Below are 21,098 nucleotides of genomic sequence, written 5' to 3'. Positions count from 1 at the left end.
TGAGGAGTTAAGGATGACTGTGGCATTACCCTTATTAGCTCTGGTGATGATGATACTTTTTTTTTTCCGTAATTTTCTGAGGGCAGAGAGTTGTCTGGAAGATAAATTACTTTTTGGAGGTGACGACTGGGAGAGGATGTTAGCTATGTCAAGTCGGAGCTAAGTGACAGATTCCGCATTCGATGTTGTACATGATATCTAGTACCAGAACTGCTTTAGGTGCAACGGCAAATTGTGGCCGAGGCTTAGGGCACTGATGGTATCTTTGCTGAGTCTTTTTGACAATAGGTTGACTACTGTATGGAGCAGTTGAACTTGAGGTAGTGGTTTCGATTTACAAAGGTTATTAAACTTTCTAATGTGCTTATTTTTTATTTTTTGGAATTCTTTCTGTGCGGAAGCTTCTGAGATGTCAAAGAGAATGGACTTTGAGATTGAGTACCAATATTCCCCTAAATGACACCTTAACACTCTTAAAAAACGTTTTTCTTTCTGATATCTTAGAGCTCTTTTCCTTTGCCATAAATTGTGGTTATTTTTTTTGAAAGAACAAAATCTACAAACAGATAGAGGAAACTGCCATGGGTTTCCCCCTCTTTCCAATTTTTACATGGAAAATTTTGAAAAACGAGCCATAAACTCTTCCCCTCTAAAACCTTCTATCTGACTAAGATAAGTAGATGATGTATTCTCCGTTTGCCCTCATGTCCCAGACACATTAGACTCCTTCCTCAGTCACCTCAATATCCTACATCCAAGAATCCAGTTTACAATCGAAAAGGAAAATAACAATAGTTTACCCTTCCTAGACACCTTAGTAATACGCTTTCCTAATGGTAGCCTTTCTTTCTCTGTATATAGAAAACCTACTCATAATGGGATTATTAAAACTCTAACCAATAGAGCCTACAATCTTTGTTCCAGTGAAACTCAACCGAACTCGAACACATACACAACACCTTCCTTTCCCAGTGGCTACAGTGATTACAGAATTAAAAAAATAATCAATTCCTTCCCCATTCCCAGATCATCTCTTCAGAAGGACTTCAGAAATGCCATCGCCATACCTTACATCCATGGCACATCAGAAAAAATAGCCAGGTCGTTAAAAAGCACAACCTCCATACAGCGTTTAAGCCCCACCATAAACTTACTACCCTTATCCGTTCCACCAAAGATCAGCTCCCTCTTCTCTCAGTGCCTGGAGTATACAGAGTACCTTGTTCCTGTAAGCTGGCTTACTTCGGACAGACAAGTAGATCAGCAACCATCCGGTTAGAAGAACACGTCATACATCTGCAATCACGATTATAGTCAATCTGGCCTTGCACACCATGTTTTGGATACAATCCACAGGATCTCCTGGAAAAAAACTACCATGCTCCACCATAGTAAATTCAAAAAAGAAAGGCTGTTTTTTGAATCTGCATCTGCACTCAGGAATCAACCTAATTTAAACAAATACAGTTGCATAAAACTTCCCAAAATTTGGGAAAATTAATTATCAGGGATTTTACATCCTAGGCCACCGGCAAATGCCCATAGAGAGTGTACACCTAGATAGGACTTTAGTTTCACTCACTTGTTTTACCTATCATTGTATTGTATTTGTGTGTTGTTACAAAAAGTTATTTGTAATCCCTGAAGATGTCTCTGTGAGTGAGATGAAATATTGGGAGCATTAAAATTAGTTTTAATCCTTTCTCAGTGCTGATAATATTCCATTAAACCTCCAACATGAATTCTTCACAGCACATAAGCCTCAACACACAAAAATCAACTAACTTGGGAACTGGTGCCCAAAAAACAGGCCCGGAAAGAGTTCCTCTGTTAGTAGAAATACATCTATAAGGTGCTAGATCAGCAAAAGAAGTTACTACAAGGCTATGTAAGGCAACATTATGATGGATTCTCTTTAAAATTAATTAAAAGATTAATATTATATATAAACATCCATAAAACCTACATCCTTATGAAAGCGTTCTTATTTTTTAAGCATATGTTTAACAAAGCTGACTATTTATCACCAGTACTAGAAAATCAGGAGGATGCAATAGTATGCATTCATCTTTATTTTTTTTTTAAAGGAAAAAAGAAATTCCACCCACATATAACTGCAGTACATGTAAACCACAAATAATGTGTTACAAGTAAATTCTTCTATTTTGTGAGTGGGACAAAATATTATGAGTTCCCTATAATTGTCTTATCACTTTTACTTAGAGACTGGTTCTACAAAAATAATTCACTAATAAACATTAGTGTATAAAATAAAAAAAAACAAAATCTATAGCAAACTCACAGAAACCAGAGAAATGCTTTATTATAATGAATAGTTTGCAATAGTGAATTCCTATTAGCCTAGCATTAAAGGACTTTGGTCAGAATTTTGCTATAGTGAGAAACTTTTTTATAGTGGTGTTTGCTATAGTGAGAGTCAAATGTATTTTTATATATGTTAATTCCTAACATCAGCGTAAGGTTTTAACATCGTGACCAAAACTGATCCTGATATATGGAAAATGAGGTAGAAAAAGGCTTTACAGTCCTGTGGTGGATTATCTGTTATATGATGCTACACCTCGGACGGCTAAAATTATCAGGTCAGTGAGAAAGCTCTGATAAGACCATTCCAAAATGTTGCCATACTTTTGCTCTCTTGAGAGATAAATACTTCTATAAAGATGCTGTTGGAAGAAAAAGAGGCCTCTTTTAATGTTTTTTGATACTCTTTGAATATACATTAGCCAGCAAATCCAGGACTACTACTACTTCTTCTCTTCAAAGATTAGGCATTTGCCTGTTCTGGCTTCACTGGTTTTTCCATCTTGTCACTGGTCTTCCTCTCTTTCTTTCTCTCTCTCTCTCCGTCTGGTCTATATCTCTCCATATCTTATGGTAGCAATATCTTTCCATCCTAAATGTGTTCTTTCCATTTCTCTCTATATTCTTTGATCTTTTCATTTATGTTATAAATATCTTTTCTGATGTCTTCATTTCTGATATGGTCCAATTTTCTGCATCCTTTAACAGTTCATAAAAATCTCATCTCTGCAGCTTGTTTTTACTTTCGTTGTCTTTCTTTTTAATAATCCATGTTTCTGAACCATATAGCAGAATGGAGGTGGCCATTACTTTGTAAAATTTTAGTTCTGTTTCTTATCTTGTTTTTTTTTATTCAGTGTCCTTTTAACTGTTCCACAGATTTTCTGAGATTTCTTTATTTTTTCATCTATATCTTTATCTTGTAGATATATTATTATGCAGCCTAAATAATTATCCTGTGTCATCTGTTCTATTACTTTATTTTTTATAACTATTTTTGAGCTAACATGATCCCAAAAAAATTCCAAGAATATGGAAGGCATATATTCTACTCACATAACCTTTCTCTCTAAGAGTTAATTATAAATAGGATTATAGATAATCCAGAATCTTAAATCTAATATAACAATTAAATTAAGACATCACTTTTGCTGTAATAAAACTATCTACGTAAAAAAAAAAAATTCTCTGATGTTGTCATAAACAGAATATAGCATTCATGTAGTAATTTTATTTTATTATTATTATTATTATTATTTTATTATTATTATTAAACAAGACCTCATGGAGTCAAAGACTCATCTAGGAGGTCCTTTTATCTCACACACATCTCATCATACCGGGTCTTAAACACATTCAAACTCCTTGCAGACACCACACTCTCAGGCAAGGCATTCCAATCATTCACAACTCTGCACGAAAAAAACCTGCCTCTCACTCCCCTACTCACACCCTCTTTATACAGTTTCCAGGGATGACCTCTGGTTCTCCCCTGATCTCCCACTATTCTCTGTAGAACTTCTCCACCATTGATCCTATAACAACCCCTTATCAACTTGTAGGTCTCTATCATATCTCCCCTCTTCCTTCTCTCCACTAGACTCTGCAAATTACATCTTTTCAATCTTTCCTCATACTCGACATTCCAGAGGTCAGAAACTACCTTAGTCAGTCGCCTTTGGACCCTTTCCAACATCTCTTCATCCTTCTGAAAACCAGGTGACCAAATCTGGGCACAATAGTCCATGTGTGGCCTAATCAAAGCCTTATACAATGGAACAAGAATCTCCCTACTTCTACACGTCAGTGTCCTCCTCATCATTCCCAGAAGTCTTTGTGTTGTCTTCACAATTTTGGCGATGTGTCCCCTAAATTTTAGATCCTTATCCACTATCACTCCCAGATCTCTTATTTCCTCTACTTCAAACAATATATTCTCACCAAGCATAAATTCTGCATCCCATCTTTGTTTTCCAAATTTTAAAACCTTACATTTTGCAACATTGAACTCACATCCCCATTTGCTTGCCCAATCACTCAATTTATTCAAGTCTTCTTGCAAGGCCACAACATCTTCACTACTCTTTATGGTTCGTCCCAACTTTGCATCATCTGCAAACAACTGAATATCTCCATCCAAATCTTCGCCAATATCATTAATATACAAGTTAAATAGTAATGGCCCTAAAACAGATCCCTGAGGCACTCCACTAGTGACTTTCCTTTTCCTGGATATTGCACCCCCATACACAACTTGTTGATACCTATCAGATAGCCAGTCTCCAATCCAATGCACTAATCTAATATCCAACCCCATCTGCTCTAGTTTGACTGTCAACTTATCACGAGGTACTCTATCAAAAGCTTTTGCAAAATCCAAGTATATTACTGTGTATCCTTCTCCTCTGTCCAAGGAAGCAGTCACTTTATTGTAATAAGTAAGTAGATTACTTACTTATTACAATATTTTATTTCATTTATTTATTTTTTTTTTTTTTAACTAGAGGTCAGGCCATAGAATAACCGTTGATCAAATCATTGTCTCTTTAGCATACTATGTGAAATGTAATATAGCTTGTCTCTGTATATATATATACATGTATACTCCAGATGATGACCTTCATATGAAGGTTGAAATGTCTGGAAATTAAAATAATTATTTCTAACACGGTTGTAGTCTCCATAATTTATCTGAAATGAATACAATCTTCTATGCTTAGTCAGCACTTATCCCAAAGTGTGGAAGCAATCATATATCTCTAGCCTATTCCAAAAATGGGATACAGAAGTCTGAAATGACCAACCAATCACAATCACCTAAGCAGCAACTACTAGTATTCCACTATTCAAGGTCCATTGATGACCTTATAGCCTACATTACCCTCCACTGGACACATGCCATGGAAAGATTCAGAAAAACGTGATGTCACTCTTGACATTTCCAAAGCATTTGAATGTGCCTGGCATCAAGGTCTACTAAACAAATTGATTATTTGCCAATTCTGTAATTGAGTAATCAGCTTTCTCTGGTCATTCAATGTAATGATAGTGGACAGTTCCATCTATTTGAGTTTCACACTAATGCAAGAATTCCTCAGGGCTCTGTTCTATCACCTACTCTCTTTCTACTACAAATTATTATTATTATTACAGGCAACTCCAAGGAGTCGATAGACTCATCGAGGGAGGCCCTAACATCATGTCAAGAACAACTATTCAACATTCACACAGTAGCTATCATACCTCGCCTTGAACTCATTCACAGTCATGGCACCCACAACAGACCCTGGCAGCTTATTAAACTCATTCACCACTCTCCAAGTAAAAAACTTAGCTCTAACACCCTTGCTAATCACACTCTTGTCCAGCTTTCATGTATGCCCCTAGTCCTCTGACCACCAGTCCTATTCTACCCTTACACTTTGCCATATTAATCTTATAGAAACCCTTCAGTAATTTGAATGTCTCAATCATATCACCCTTTTTCCGCCTATCAACCAATGTCTGCAACCCACAAATCTTCAACCTGTTCTCATAAGGTTCATTCCATAGACCTGCTATCATTTTGGTCACTCGTCACTCGTCTCTGGATCCTCTCCACCTCCTCCCCATCAAGAAGAAACCCTGGTGCTCATATCTGGGCACAGTAGTTTAGATGGGGTCTTATCAAGGCTCAATACAGAGGAACAATAACCTGTTTGTCTCTGCTTGTTAAAGTATTTTTCAGCAACCAAGTGATTTGATGAGCTGATTTAGCCACTTTTGCGATGTGCCCCCTAAACTTCAATTCCCTATCCACCAACCCTCCCAAATCCCTGGCCTCGTCAATCTCCTGGAGTACAGTTCCACCAATGTGATATAGTGCTGCTAATCTTTTCACCCCAAAATGCATAACCTTACACTTTGCCATATTAAATTGACAACCATTCTCCTTAGCCCAGTCCTCCAAATTATCCAAATCATCCTGCAAAATTTTGACATCCTGTGCACTCACTATTGCTCTACCCAACTTTGCATCATCAGCAAACAAATGAACATTTCCTCTCAGATCCTTTCCTATATCGTTAATGAATAAATTGAACAGTAGTGGTCCAAGAACAGAAACCTATGGCACACCACTAGTCACAGGTCATCTTTTGGACTCTACTCCTGAATAAACCACTCTCTGACATCTCTCCATCAACCACCCTCCTATCCATCTTGCCTAACCTTTTATCCATCCTGATATGCTGCAGTTTTCTGATTAGAATTCCATGTGGTATCCTGTCAAAGGCCTTAGCAAGGTCCAGTAGAATCACTGTAAACCTATCACCCTTATCCAGTTCAGCCGTCACTGTGTTATAAAACGTGAGCAAGTTACTGAGACATGATCTACCTTCACAAAACCATGCTGTCCCCCGTACAGTATCCCATTTTCATCTATCCAATCCTGTATTTTCCTCTTGACTATTTTCTCCAAGACCTTGACAACGATTCCTGATATGTTGATCGGTCAGTAATTTACAACAGCAGTCTTGGAACCTCCTTTATGCAGTGAAACTATTTTCCCCTCTTTCCACCCCCTCGGGACTAACCTAGACCCGAGACTCAAATTAAACAAAATGGTCAAGGGCACTGACACTTCTTCAGCTGCCTCACGTACGACACAAGTTGGTATACCATCCAATCCCACAGATGTATTGACATTGAGGTTTTGTAATAGACTATTCACCTCCACTTCATTCACCACAATTCCCGTATAAGCTATTGGTTCATTCATTCCTGCAATGTCATCACTGGATGATATACTCTTGCAAAGTGCTCGCTCAGTAATTCCACTATATCAACTGATTTGGTAACTTCCCTACCATCGGCATTCTTTAAAATCATTCTGCCATATATATTTTTTCTTTTACTTTCAACACATTGAAAAAACTGTTTGAGATTCTCTTTAGTTTGCATGGCTAATGTTCTTTCATAATTCGCTTTTGCTTTTCTTACCACACTCGTTACCCTTCTGGCCTGCACTTTATACTGTTCGTGTGCCTGCTGGTCACCTTTCTCCTTAAATTCCCTCCACAGTTGTTTCTTTTTTTTTGATGAATAACACCATTAAGCTCAAGCTTAATGGTGTTATTCATCCATTTAACCCCTGCTTGATTTATTGTTCGGACTCTAGGTATACAGTCAGCCATTGCCTCCTGCAAACACTTCTTAACTACCTCCCATGCACTATCAACATCCAGCCCTTGCAGTTTTACATGCCATGGCACTGAACCAATCAAACTCCTAAGCTTGTCATACTTACTAGCCCGATAATTCTAGATGTACCCTGTCTTAATTGTAAATTCCACACCTTTAGCCACCTCCCAAGTCAAGACCCTATGATCACTCTCACCAGTTGGTGGCAACGTGGTCATATTCATTACAGCCAAATTCTCAGATGCAATTACTAGGTCAGGCACTCTCTAACCCCTAGTATTTTACATTATATGCTGTCGCAGATAGTTATCCCTTAATAACCGCATAAAATCCAATTCCTTCCTCCCATGTGTCCTCTCCTCCTTCCAATCAATGTTACCATAGTTGAAATCTCCCATAATAATTACCCTCCTTCCACTCATTTCTTCTATTTGCTTATGCATACTATCTTCACCATCTATTCCATCACCTGGTCTATAGCAGCACCCAACTGTATATTTTGTTCTGCCAATCTCAATCTCATACCAAATAGCCTCAAATGTGCACTTTTCTCTATCCTGCAGTTCCACCTCTATTCTCCTTGGCTGCAGCTCATCAGCTATCATCAATAACACTCCTCCCCCCCATTTTATTCTCCCTGTCACTCCTGAACACACCATACCCCTCACATTCAATCCCACTAGCTATATCATCTTCTGTCAGCCTTGCTTCACTAATGCCAATAACCTGTGGCCTGGAAGTACCAACCAAGGCCAAAAATTCTTCCTTCTTGTTCCTAATACTTCTGGCATTAGTATACATGAATGGCAGAAGCCCATTTGTCCCATCCCTATTTTGATGCCTTGTACTATAAATGACTTACTTTCAATCGCCACTAATCCTATTTGCAACTTTGCTGATAAAAGACTCTGTATTTATCTTACTCATTTGATAAACCATGCAGCACTCAAGACATCCCAAGCTTCAAGATCATCTTCAACCAGGTGCCTTTCAACACTGATCTTCAAACCATCCTTCAATTGAGCAGGGACAACCTGGTCACCTTCAATGTCACCAAAATACAGTCTTGCTTTTTCTCTCGTAAACACAGATCTCAGTTCACCTACGCTTAACCTCCAAATAACCAGAGAATCCTGCATGGTCTGACATTTATCTCCAGCCACCCATGGCATAACACATCACATGAGTAGATTCCTCAGCCTCTAAAAAAACTAGGCATTCTCTTCCACTTAAAGATACTATTTTTCACCCACTCAGTAACTAACTCTAAACAAATCTCAAATCTGCCTGTCCTTATAATATTGATAGAGACTGAAGTAAGTCTGAATCTCAGAGATGCAATGTTTTGGCACTCCTGTCTGTTCTACAGGTACTTCCATGATCACTGCTCCACTGAACTGAAAACCATAATCCCTCTACTTTCTTCTGGGCCCCTGTTAAAACAAAAGCAACACTACCCTATACCCCTTTTCAGTTCAACAAACACACCAAACCATCCCCCCCCTCTTTCATTTTATTTCCTTTGTCCTCTGAAATAGCATTCCTCATGAAGTATTCTCAAACAACTTTAACCTGCAACTCTTTAAGAAAAATTTCAATAAATATTTCTTCTTTTTTATCAATCTCACCTACATCCCACACATGTGACATTAATGTGCTTATAGGTTGTTCAATCTCTCATGTGAAATCAATATATATATATATACATATTTTTAAAAAGTGTCATTAGTATAAATCCCATTCATCTTCCTTTTAAATATTATGCTGTCAAAAGGAACAGAACAAAAAAATAAGTCTCTTATTTATGAGATACAAACAATCAGATTCCACCATATTTCTCAGCTTTAAAAGCATGTGTGATTTATCAAAATGCACGTACAATGTTACGATATGTTGATTTGTACATTTTGAATTTGAAAGCTGATTCATAAATACTGATTCTTTCACTCTTACAGACTAATATTTTTAAAAACTGTTAATTCCAGAATATTGTTAAGAGCCTGATGAATTTCTAATTCATCTATGGTTATCATGTTTTTCTACACATGATATGTGGAAAAACATGATAACCAATTAATAATAACATACTGTAAAATCGCATATTCAAGGAACTTTATTCAAAAACCTCTTGTATACTGATTTTACTGGTAAGCAAAATTCACTAAAAATACTTGTGGGTAAAGAGAGAAATTTTCATATTTTTAATTTGGAAATAATATTTTTTGTATATTACTGAATATTGTCACCTCAAAGGGTTTTGTAAAAGAACAGAAAAATAAGTGTAAGATTAATTGTGTCTAAAGAAACCTCTTAGTCACCGGTAATTCCAGATGGATTAAGGTATTAACAAATGACCTGGGGCAACTGCAACCGTGAGGGTCAACAGTGCACGGAGGTTTCCCATCTGAACTCAATGACCGAGAAGGGTGGTGGGTGTAGACCACCGAAGTACCAAGGGGCGATGACGTAAGCAAACCCCAAGGTCATCGGAGCCAGATAAATAGCGGGTTGCAATGGCGAGAGAACGAGTTCAGTGCAGCAATTCAGTTTGGTTCCTGGCAGAGCAGTTCGAGTTCGTCCAGTCCCGTTCACGGGTCAGCGAGAAGTTTTGAGGTCACATGGGGTTCCGACCTGAAGTTACGATGTACGCTACGGCAGCGGAGTTTTGCTAACATCATGGGAGATATTTTGTAATCACCATCGGAGACCTGCATTCCAGATAGAAATTTGCCGAGGGACCGATATGACCTAACCTAACCTAAGCCTGCAGAATGTTATGTAAGATTAATCTGAGTATAACCAAGTTTAACAAGAGAAAAACTATAGACACGTGGTCTTACTAGAATTGAATATGATGAGGAACTAAATTGTAGACGTAGTCATTAGTTGTAATTTGAAGCATAGAAGCAAATTTACTTAGAACTTAAAACTGAGCCATTGTACATTTCGTTGATGTTAAATAAATTGTTTTCTTGTTTAAATAACTTGCCTGATTTCTGAGTCCAATGCACTACTCATTAAACTCAAATCTGTGTGAGCCTTGAAGTAGATATTGTAACGACTGCATAACAGAAAATTTTAGGTTGCTAGATTTAATTAAAATTAACAGAGAGAGAGAGAGGTTCCGTGTGTTTTACTGTGTGTTATTCTTTTGGAGGGAGATTCAACTCCTACCCATGAATTTGGTGGCGCAGCTAGAAACCAAATAAACTTTCGAAATTCAGTTGAGAATAAATACCAGTAGGTCAAAGATATTGGCTCCAGCCTGAGGCAATTTCTTTGTTCTGTAAGTTTTGCACATGTGAGCTTTATTATTTGTGGCCATAAGTCAGAAGTATAATAAGGGTCAAGAAGATAAGCTTTAAATGAGATAACTATAGTTTTTTACAAAGGCACAGAAGACAAGATATAATTGAAGATTTGATAACATATTTTAATAAGATAATAATACAATTAACAGATTTTAACAATACTATAAGGGTCTAGAGAAAACAGAAAAAAAATTTCTTTCCATTAAGTAATCTACCTATACCATAAATCATTTCTGTATAATTCTTCACCTTACCTCCATACTGTCCCATCTGAGGGGAACTTAATGATATAAAAGTATTTATGTTGTGATCATCAAGAGATGTAACCAATGCTCGAGCTATCAGACCTCCTGAAAATAAAATAATAATTATTATCATTAAAGTGAAAAAAACTGCTGTCAGAAAGGTCAGTTGCTTATCTTGACAATAAATATAGTTGATATTGGTTTGTAGAATGTTTATTTCCCCATAATACAATATACAAAAAATGATTTGCAATGGAAAAAATTAAAAAACTAGAGAAATGGCTATGGAGGTGGAGTTATAGGATTGGACAACAAAAACAAACTGCTATTTTACCACTGCTAAACCATTAGCTAAAAAGAAGACAATAAAAATAAATGTTGCTTGCATTTGCTGTCCATCTATATACACAAAAAAGATCTCCATACATGATATTGGGATATCTCCCTCATGGAAAAAATATTACCTTTTTAAATGTTATATGTTTCAAACTCTCACTTTAATGGACTTCTACTCTATTTAATTTAAATAAATTAAATTAAATAACATAACAAAATAATAAAAATGACTTATTTTTATCGGTATTAACAACACCAAACAATTTTATCAAAAGATGTTTTATTAACTGCTTATATTTCAAATCAGCATCATCGGAGCACAACACAGCTTTTATACGTGACAGTAAGTGAAACAATACAATTATAATGGAGAAAAGATCTAAAGTCCTATTGTACAACACAGCTTGTATACACAACGAGCAAGTGAAACAATACAACTGTAATAGACAAAAGATCTAAAGTCCTATTTTGATACCCTCTTTAGGGTGTCAAAATAGGATTTTAGATCTTTTATCCATTACAATTGTATTGTTTCACTTACTCACTGTCCCATATACAAGCTGTGTTGTGCTCTGATGACGCTGATTTGAAATATAAACAGTTAATAAAACATCTTTTGATAAAATTATTTGGTGTTGGTAATACTGTTAAAAATAAGTCATGAATAACCATCAATACCAAAGTTTATCTATTAGATTAAAATAATAAAAATAAATAGTTATAAGATGTATTAATTTAAAATTACAAATAACAGATATTCAATCTTTCATTATAATTCATGAGTGGGATCAATTATCTCCAGTGACAATTATTTGATTTTTTTATAACATGTTATTTATATACAGGATTATGCTCAACTGAATTATGGTTATTCTGATTACCTTCAATACTACCAAAATGAATTCTTTCTCATAAAAAAAGATTCGCTTGCTTTCCCTTATCTTCAATAATAATAATTATTATTATTATTACCAGCTACTCTATGGAGTCCTTAGACTCATCGAGGGAGGTCCTAAACATTATGTGAAGCACTATCCAATATTTGCGCAGTATCTATCATACTTTGCTTTGAACTCATTCACAATCATGACACTCACAACAGACTCTGGCAACCTAATTCTACTCAATCACCACTCTCCAAGCAAAAAACCTAGTTCTAACACCCTTGCTAACTACACTCTTTCTCTATATAATCACCCCCTCCCTGTAAAAAAAAGAAACAATTTGATTATGGAAACTGCAAATCTGGATGAACGAATGCTCCTGGAAACAGACATGACTTGTGAGACATCAGAAGACGGTTATCTAGCCTGATCTGATGTGGATAACGTATATATGACACACACCAAAGGGAAAGCCTTTTGGAACCTTTGATGTTGAAAGAGTCGCTTATGAAGTCACAAAAAATTTTAAAAATTGGATCATGGAAGGTCAGAACACTGTGCCAGGTAGGAAAAACTAGACAGGTAACAAATGAAATGGACAATTACAAGCTAGACATCTTAAGTATCAGAGAACTCGGACTGGTTTTGGTAGACTTATAACTAGAGACAACAAGACAATATTGTACTCCAAATCAGAGGAGAAGCGCGAAAAAGGAGTTGCTTTAATATTGTACCCAAAAGTAACCAAAAGCTTGATAGAATGGGGACTAGTAAATGAGAGAATTATAAAAGCCAGGTTCTATTCTAAATTTATCAAACTTTTGATTGTGCAGGTTTACGCACTTATGCAGATGAGGAAATAAAAGAATGTTTTTATGAACAACTCCAAAAGGTAATAAATTCTATTTCAAAACACGATATGATAATACTCATTGGTGATCTTAATGCAAAAGTGGGTAAAAGGTCATGTGTAGAAGAAAACTCATTAGGTTTTGAGGCTTGTGGAGACCAAAATGGCATGATGTTTGTATCCTTTTGTGAAATGAACAACTTTGTCAAAGGAGAAAGTAAATTTAAGGCATAAAGAAATACATAAACTGACTTGGACCTCACAAGACAGCAATACAAGAAACCAAATTAATCATGCTGTTATAAATAGTAAATTTGTAAGATCCATGCTTAATGATGTGAGGGTCAAACGTGGTGCAGAAGTTGGTTCCTACCACTTCTTGTTAGTGACAAAGTTGAAATTAAAACTCCAAAGTGTATTAAGAAAGAAAAGAAGTTCAAAAACTTCATTTAATACTGAAATATTAAAAATTAAAGAAACAAGAGAAAAGTTTGCTTTGGAGATAAAGAACACATTCAATACATTAGAAATAGAGGAAAATCAAGATGTAACAACAGAAAATGACAAAGTAGAAGAATACTGGAAAAAGTTACCAATTACATCTTCAGCAACTTCCTACAATGAAGTTGCTGAAGATGTAATTGGTAAACGAAGAAAAAAGAAAAACAAAGAATAGTTAACTGCAGAAACTTTGAAGATCACCGAAGAGAGGAAAAACTATAAATTATTAATGAATAATACAAATTCAGAACGATTATACAAGGTATGTATATAGCAAATACGTTACAATAAACTAAATAAAAGCATAAAGCGAGCTGCAAGAGCCAACATGAGAAAATATATTGATGAATTAGCAAAAGAAGCACAACATGCTGCGGAAAAATGGACAAATTAGACAACTTTATCAGATTATATATAAAAAGGATCAACGGTAATAAAAAAGCAACTCCTTCCTCCATTAAAGACAAACAAGGAAAGTTTTGACAATTGATTCTAAAATTGAAGCAAGATAGAGGGAATATTTTGATGAAACCTTGAATGTAAAGGCAGATACAGGATCTCAACAGGCGCAAAATATTACAACTAGTCTAATACCCACTTTGAACATTTCCATAGACGAGATCTCATTGAGTGAAGTAAGATGCCCTGAAGGCACTAAAATCTAACAAAGCATGCAGAAATTACAGTATCGATGTTGAAATGTTAATAGTTGATCTTAACATAACTACCACTACTGAATTACAAAGATTATATAACGAAATATGGAAGACAGAAAAAATTCCTCAACAATAGAAAGCAGTAATTATAAAAATTCCAAAATGTGAAAATTGGAGAGGAATAAGTCTGCTTTCAATTCCTGCAAAAGTTTTTACCAAAATTTTAATTAACAGATTAAAAAAGGAAATCAAAAACCTATTAAGAGAGGAACAGGCAGGTTTCTGGACCAGCTGTGGAACTATCCAACAAATATTCACTCTTAGAAATATAATAATTGAACAATGCATAGAATGTCAAGTTCCGCTCTACCCTAAACTTCATCGATTTTAGTAAAGCATTACTCAGTAGATAGAGAGAAACTTTGGAAATATTAGATGAATACTCTGTATTCATCATACCTTATACATTTCTCAACATTATCAAGAGTATGTATAATGGCAGCAAGTCTTGCATGGAAGTAGATAGAAAAGTTAGATTTATCATAGAAACTGGAGTTAGGTAGGGTTGTTTTCTATCTGATCTATTATTTATAATCCTAATCGACTAGATTATGAAAAACTCAATTAATCATCAAAAGAGAGAATATGTTGGGACTTTACATCCACACTGGAAGATCTTGATTTTGCTGATGACAGTGCTCCTGTCCTCTAAGTTAAATGACTTACAGCTAAAAAAATTGATGACTTTGCTCATTGTGCAGAAACTGTGGATCTTCATATAAACAAGAATGAAACCATATGAATAAATGAAAATTCAAATAGAGAAATTAAGTTAAAAAATTAAACAATTGAAGATGGTGATACTTTTACATACCTTGCATTTTACATACAGGGTGGCATTGCCGAAGATGTTTTACAAAGAACTGCTACAGCACAAAACTGTTTCAAGTCATTAAATAAATTATGGAAAGCTTCAAATATTACAGTTAAAGTGAAAATTAATATCTATAAATCTATTGTGCAAGCAGTACTGCTATATGACTCTGAAACTTGGAAATTTACCCAGGCACAAAGTAATAAATTGGATATTTTCCAAAGCAAATGTTTAAGAATTTAAAAATTATCTGGCCAAATACAATTACCAACAAGGAACTTTTAAAGAAAACTTTCTCCAAGTCAATAGATGAAGACATTTGCCTAAGAAGATGGAAATGGACCAGTCATATTTGACACATGGGGATAAACAGAATTCCCCAAGTAGCATTGAGTTGGGCACAAGAAGGGAGACACTCTAGAGATCACCCAAAATTAACTTGGAGAAGAACGATGGAATCCGAAATGAATGAGGCAGGATAGGCGAGCTGGGTGGAAGCAAGAGCAACTGCGAAAGACAGGGGCAGTCGGAAAACCAGAGTTGCAGCCTTATGTGCTAGCAGGCACAGAAAGCATTAATGATGATGAGGCCAAGAATAATGATGATGAGAGTGGCAGCAACAAGATGTTGCTGCCACTCTCACCAATCGGCAGCAACATGGTCTATAACCAATACTGGTTATAGATAAATTCTCAGATGATTACTAAATCGATTACTCTCAAACCGCTAGTATTTTCCATAACATGCTGTCTCAGATAATTATTCCTTAGTAACTGCATAAATTCCATTTCCTTCTTCCCATGTGTCCTCTCTTCCTTCCAATCTATGTTTGAAATCCTCCATAATAGTTACCCAATGCATGCTATCTCCATTATCTTTTCCATCCCCTGATCTATAGCATCACCCAACTGTATATTTTGTTCTTCTGGCATCTATCTCACACTAGATAGCCTCAAATGTGCTATTTTCACTGGTCTGCAATTGAACTTCTACTCTTTTCAGTTGCAGTTCATTGGCTATCATCAATAATGCTCCTTCCCCTCCCCCATTCTTTTCTTTTTTTCCTCCCTGAGCACACTATACCGTTCACATTCTATCCCACTAACTATATCATCTTCTGTCAGCATAGCTCACTAATGCCAACAACATTTGGCCAGGATGAACTATGAACTAACCAATATCAAAAATTCCTCCTGCTTGTTCCAAATGCTCCATGCATTAATGTACATAAAGTGCAAAAGCTCCTTAGATCCACTGCTATCCTGACACTTTATAATACATAAGTATAAAATACCTAAGTTAGTACCCCTGGTAACAAACCAGAATGGGATAGTTACCAGTGGTACTAACTTAGGTGTTTTATACACATTCTTACACTCAACTGCCTCATTGATGTCGGCATATCTGCTCAACAGTTTCCCCCTCCTCCTCCTCCCCAAAAAAAGCTCTAATTTCCTTGATTTTGAACATCCACTTTATTCAACAACACTTTTTCCAGAATCTGAACACCAAATCCATTCGGATGCAAATCATCCTTCTTGTCATTTTGCCCGTCAAACCCACACATTCACAAACTCCACACCACTCCTCCTGCATAACCTACACATTAAGTCATTTGCTATACAAATCACCAAACAAGATCAGATCTCTCTCTCTCTCTCTCTCTCCCTTCAAACTGACATTTACCTCTAGTTGTCTTTCCTGGAATAATCAAATCAATAGCTTCCTCAACCTCTAAAAAAAACTAGGCATTTTTTTTCCATTCAAGATGCTACTTTTCACTCATCCAGTTATTAAGTACAAATCTGTCCATCCTTAGAATATGCTCACATTTAGGGTAGTGCACTTAAAAGACTCTGTAAAAATCCTTTGTCATTCGTTGGATATCAATTTGGCTGACAGATGATTCTTTTCTTACTGACTTACTATAACCAATATCTCACAGTCTGTTTCAGCTCTGTGTCTCTTTTACCAGTATCTCCATAAACACTGTTCCACTAACATGCCATCTACCAATCCTCAAGTTTCCAATGGTCTGAACACAAGCAGTAATTACAAACACCCCTTTACAGTTCAGCTGCAATTCAACAAACCTACTTCTCCTCTTGTTTTATTTCAACTGATTCTGTTCTGTGGAACAGCCTTCCTCATAAAGTAGTTTCCAACAACTATAATCTTCAACTTTTTAAGAAAAATGTAGATTCATCCCTTCTTTACAAAACTTTGGCTACACACTACACTAATATACTATAAGTTTTGCTAGCTCTTGTGTGTTGGACCAAACAGATGAAAGTCACTTGAGGCAAGGTCAGGTCTGAAAGATGGATGTTGAAAGAGTTACCACTGAAGTTCTTGAATTCTCTCCAGGGTTCCTGTAGTGGTATGAGATCTTGTATTGTCATGCAGGAGTAATCCTCCTTTGTGAATCGCATCCCAAAGCTTCAATAAAATTTTACAGTACAATGTGGGATTCACATTTTCACCATGCTTCTGAAAATGGACCTGCAGTACTCCTGAGAATTCCAAAAGACCATAAGCTAAGTTTTCCTGCTGATAGTGTAGCCCTGAACTTGCTTGTTGGTACTTCCATTGCACAGAAATGCTTTAATTCAGGTTGATAGTGATGATTCCATGATTCATCCCATGAACCAATCCTGTTTAATATTTTGCAATGAGACATTGCAAGGCCAGATCCATTCAGTTCATTTTGTGCCCAGGGATCAGTTCTCTGGACATGCAATGTATGCACACTCTCCAAAAATTTAAACAATTATGTATTATGCTGTAGGCTATACCATGAGAATAACCTACTGCACTATGCTATGTATCATTATCTTCCTGTCATTTCAGATCACATGTTCCACCCATCTCACAGTAGCTACTCTCACAGTCTCAACAGGGCAACAAGTCACCCTTCATCGTTCATCCCTATAAAAATTTCTAGACGCAATTGTGCTACATATGACAGACTTCTTCACTCCATAAATAGGATACATCTCTTTATGAATGTCCTTTGCAGGAAATCCTTTTGCCCACAAGGCTTTCTGGATTTACACATCCAAAGAAAAGAAGACAGTTCCATCTCCACCTCTGTCTATCACAAGCCGACATTTTTAGGTCGCTACATTCACCATACTTCTGCTCACCATCCCTCTCAAAAATTTGGCATCATTAAATCATTGGTAACCAAAGCAAACAGATTTTGCTCCTCTGAGGATTCTCTAAAACAAGAATTGGAAATAATCAAAAACACAGCCACTCTACATGGATACAATCTCAAAACAACTCAAAAAATCATCAGCAACTTCTCTACACATCAAACAAGCCCATAGGATTTCTATACCTTATATCAAAGGCATCTTCGAACGGCTCTCAAAAATTATGAAGAAATACAATCTTACTGCCACCTACAAACCCATCGACCTGCTACCTTCACCCAAAGACAAACTTTCAACTATGCTACTACCTGGTATATACAAGGTTCCATGCTCCTGTAAACTCTCTTATTATGGACAGACAGGCAGATCAGTTTTTAAATGCATTTCGGAACATCAAGACCATATCTGCCTCATCAAACCGCAAAAATGGCCTCGCTCAACACAGAGTTGAAAACCCAAACCACAAGATCCACTGGGAAAAGACAAAACTCCTACACAGATCTTCATATAAATATGAACGCTTATATAAAGAAAGTGCTGAAGCCCTACTTCACAAATCAAATCTAAATCACAATGATGTTCTTGCCATACAAAATTGTGTAAAAATAACTTAACTGTAATTTAATTTTAATTCAATTTAATCTAATTTAAGTTCAGGCCGCAATGCGCCACTGCACGCAATTTGGATTCCATTGTACGTACGCACCCTATCCATTGTGTCGTTCCTAGTATTGTTCTACTGTACTGATGATGTCTTAAGATACCTAGGACAAAATATTTACATCATAAAAACCTACTACTGTGGTTCACGTGTTAATTTTTGTCACACAGCAGAAGTTGTTCAATGGTTGTATACTTATCGAGCATGGTCACCATTTTGACTGCTGAAAACAGTTATAAAACATGCACATGTGCATCTACTATATATATACTATCATCTTCCTAGACTGTACTACCTAGCAATATAATGAAACCCTTCACTTCCAATTCATTTGTTCTGTTTTTGCTTGACTTACTGACTTTCCTTTGTGTGTGTATATATTTAAGAAAGAAAAAAAAAATCTTAAAAGATGGCACTAAAATCAGTAACAGAAATAAAAATAAAGAAATTAACTGGAAATGGAAAGCTGGCACATTGTCAACTGCTAGTCAACACATCAGTGATCAGAGAGTTTTCAATGCAGAGAGCTCTTTCTATAATGACAACAAGCATCAAGTCAAAAGAGCAATATATATGTAGGGAAGGAATACTGTATCAGCTTTCTTATATGTCACTGAAAAAAACTATTTCTGCAAGTATTTCATCATAGGATACCCATGTGTTTACATATTATAAACAAAGGTCCCTCCAAAACATAATGCAAACATAAGCATGCCATTCAATTTTACACACACAAAATGTTGCGAGCGCCTAAGCAATTATGAAGTGGGTACCATACCACTAAATTGCATCTCTGGCATTAACATTATATTTCAAAAATGGATATCAATTACTTTCTGATAGTGAAGTATCACTATAGAACAAAATGTACTACCAACTAGAAAGCATCTATCTAAACCTCAGTGTTGTCATTCATTATTTAAAGAAAAAACATTTATCACATTCATAAATTGATTTACCTTGTGAATATCCAATCAAATGTATTCTTTGGAACTATTCTTCATTAACTCAGAAAGCTTTTGTCCAAAGTATCGTACCTGCACCCACATTGGGATTAAGCTTAACCAGTCATTAAACATATTTAAACAAGTGACATTAGTTCCAGACATTCATAAATTGATTTACCTTGTGAATATCCAATCAAATGTATTCCTTTGGAACTATTCTTCATTAACTCAGAAAGCTTTTGTCCAAAGTATCGTACCTGCACCCACATTGGGATTAAGCTTAACCAGTCATTAAACATATTTAAACAAGTGACATTAGTTCCTGGATGCATCTGGAACATGAAAAATAAAAAAAAAGTTGGAGTAAATATGTCATTCAAATAGATTATATTAAATATAAACAAAAGATCAACCGTTCAAATAAAATTGAATGTTAAATGTTGATGTTTAATTTAATATTTAATTTAATATGACTATTTTATTAAGTTTATAAAATAGCATATTTGTGGGAAAGCTTTGTAGATACTCTTCTACAGATAAGCAAGATAAAAATGTACTTGTTGCACTTTTGACTTTGGTGCATACTTGAAAGTCTGAAATTACAATGGTGCTGATATTTACATTCTTTTTTTTTTGCCTCACTCTCTATCACTATGCACAGGACTTGAGCAAAGTCTACTTTGTCAGTGACAATAACACTGACATTTTGCTTCACACTTTCATGATAGTAGGTTCTATATACTTATGAGAGTAATAATTAGTAGGAAAAAAAAAATCTGCTTTGGAACTAATGAAAACTAATTCATTTTGAAAAGGTTTCAAAGGATTAAAGAATTACAGATAACGAAGTTTGCTACAGACCTGGTAATGTGGAGGGTGTGACCAATAAATGTATAAGCAAATTAGCAAGTAAATAGGAAAAGGATAATAATTATCAGTGATTATAATTATGGCAATATAAATTGAGATGATGAAATAACAACTGGAAGTAAAGAAAATGAATTTCTGGAGTTTTTCAGGGATAACTACCTCAGATAGTATGTAGCAGGGGGGATGCAAGAAATGAGGATCTTGGATTTGATCATCTCATCAGAGGATGTTATTATAAATGAGGTGTCAAATCTCCTTCCAGTTAGAGAGAGTGATCATGAACTGATTATATGAGTAGT

At 35.7% G+C, this 21,098-nt stretch overlaps 1 protein-coding gene across 1 annotated transcript in view; it reads right to left on the bottom strand.

Moving 5' to 3' along the window:
* Positions 1 to 21,098, bottom strand: part of Ppt2 (palmitoyl-protein thioesterase 2) — an 88,347-nt gene that overhangs the window by 57,647 nt on the left and 9,602 nt on the right. The window contains exons 2-3 of the mRNA XM_090412331.1: positions 20,108 to 20,261; positions 11,072 to 11,167 (exon numbers count right to left, since the gene is read on the bottom strand). Coding sequence (XP_090268457.1) covers positions 11,072 to 11,167; positions 20,108 to 20,261 — 250 coding nt within the window. The remainder of the gene's footprint in view (positions 1 to 11,071; positions 11,168 to 20,107; positions 20,262 to 21,098) is intronic.

This window comes from Typopeltis vanoorti, chromosome 22 (assembly GCF_054136105.1).
Source record: "Typopeltis vanoorti isolate ZY-2024b chromosome 22, IOZ_Tvanoo_1.0, whole genome shotgun sequence".
NCBI classification, from domain to species: domain Eukaryota; kingdom Metazoa; phylum Arthropoda; class Arachnida; order Uropygi; family Thelyphonidae; genus Typopeltis; species Typopeltis vanoorti.
The sequence above is the reverse complement of the archived record's forward strand: the minus strand, read 5'-3'. Positions and strand labels throughout refer to the sequence as shown.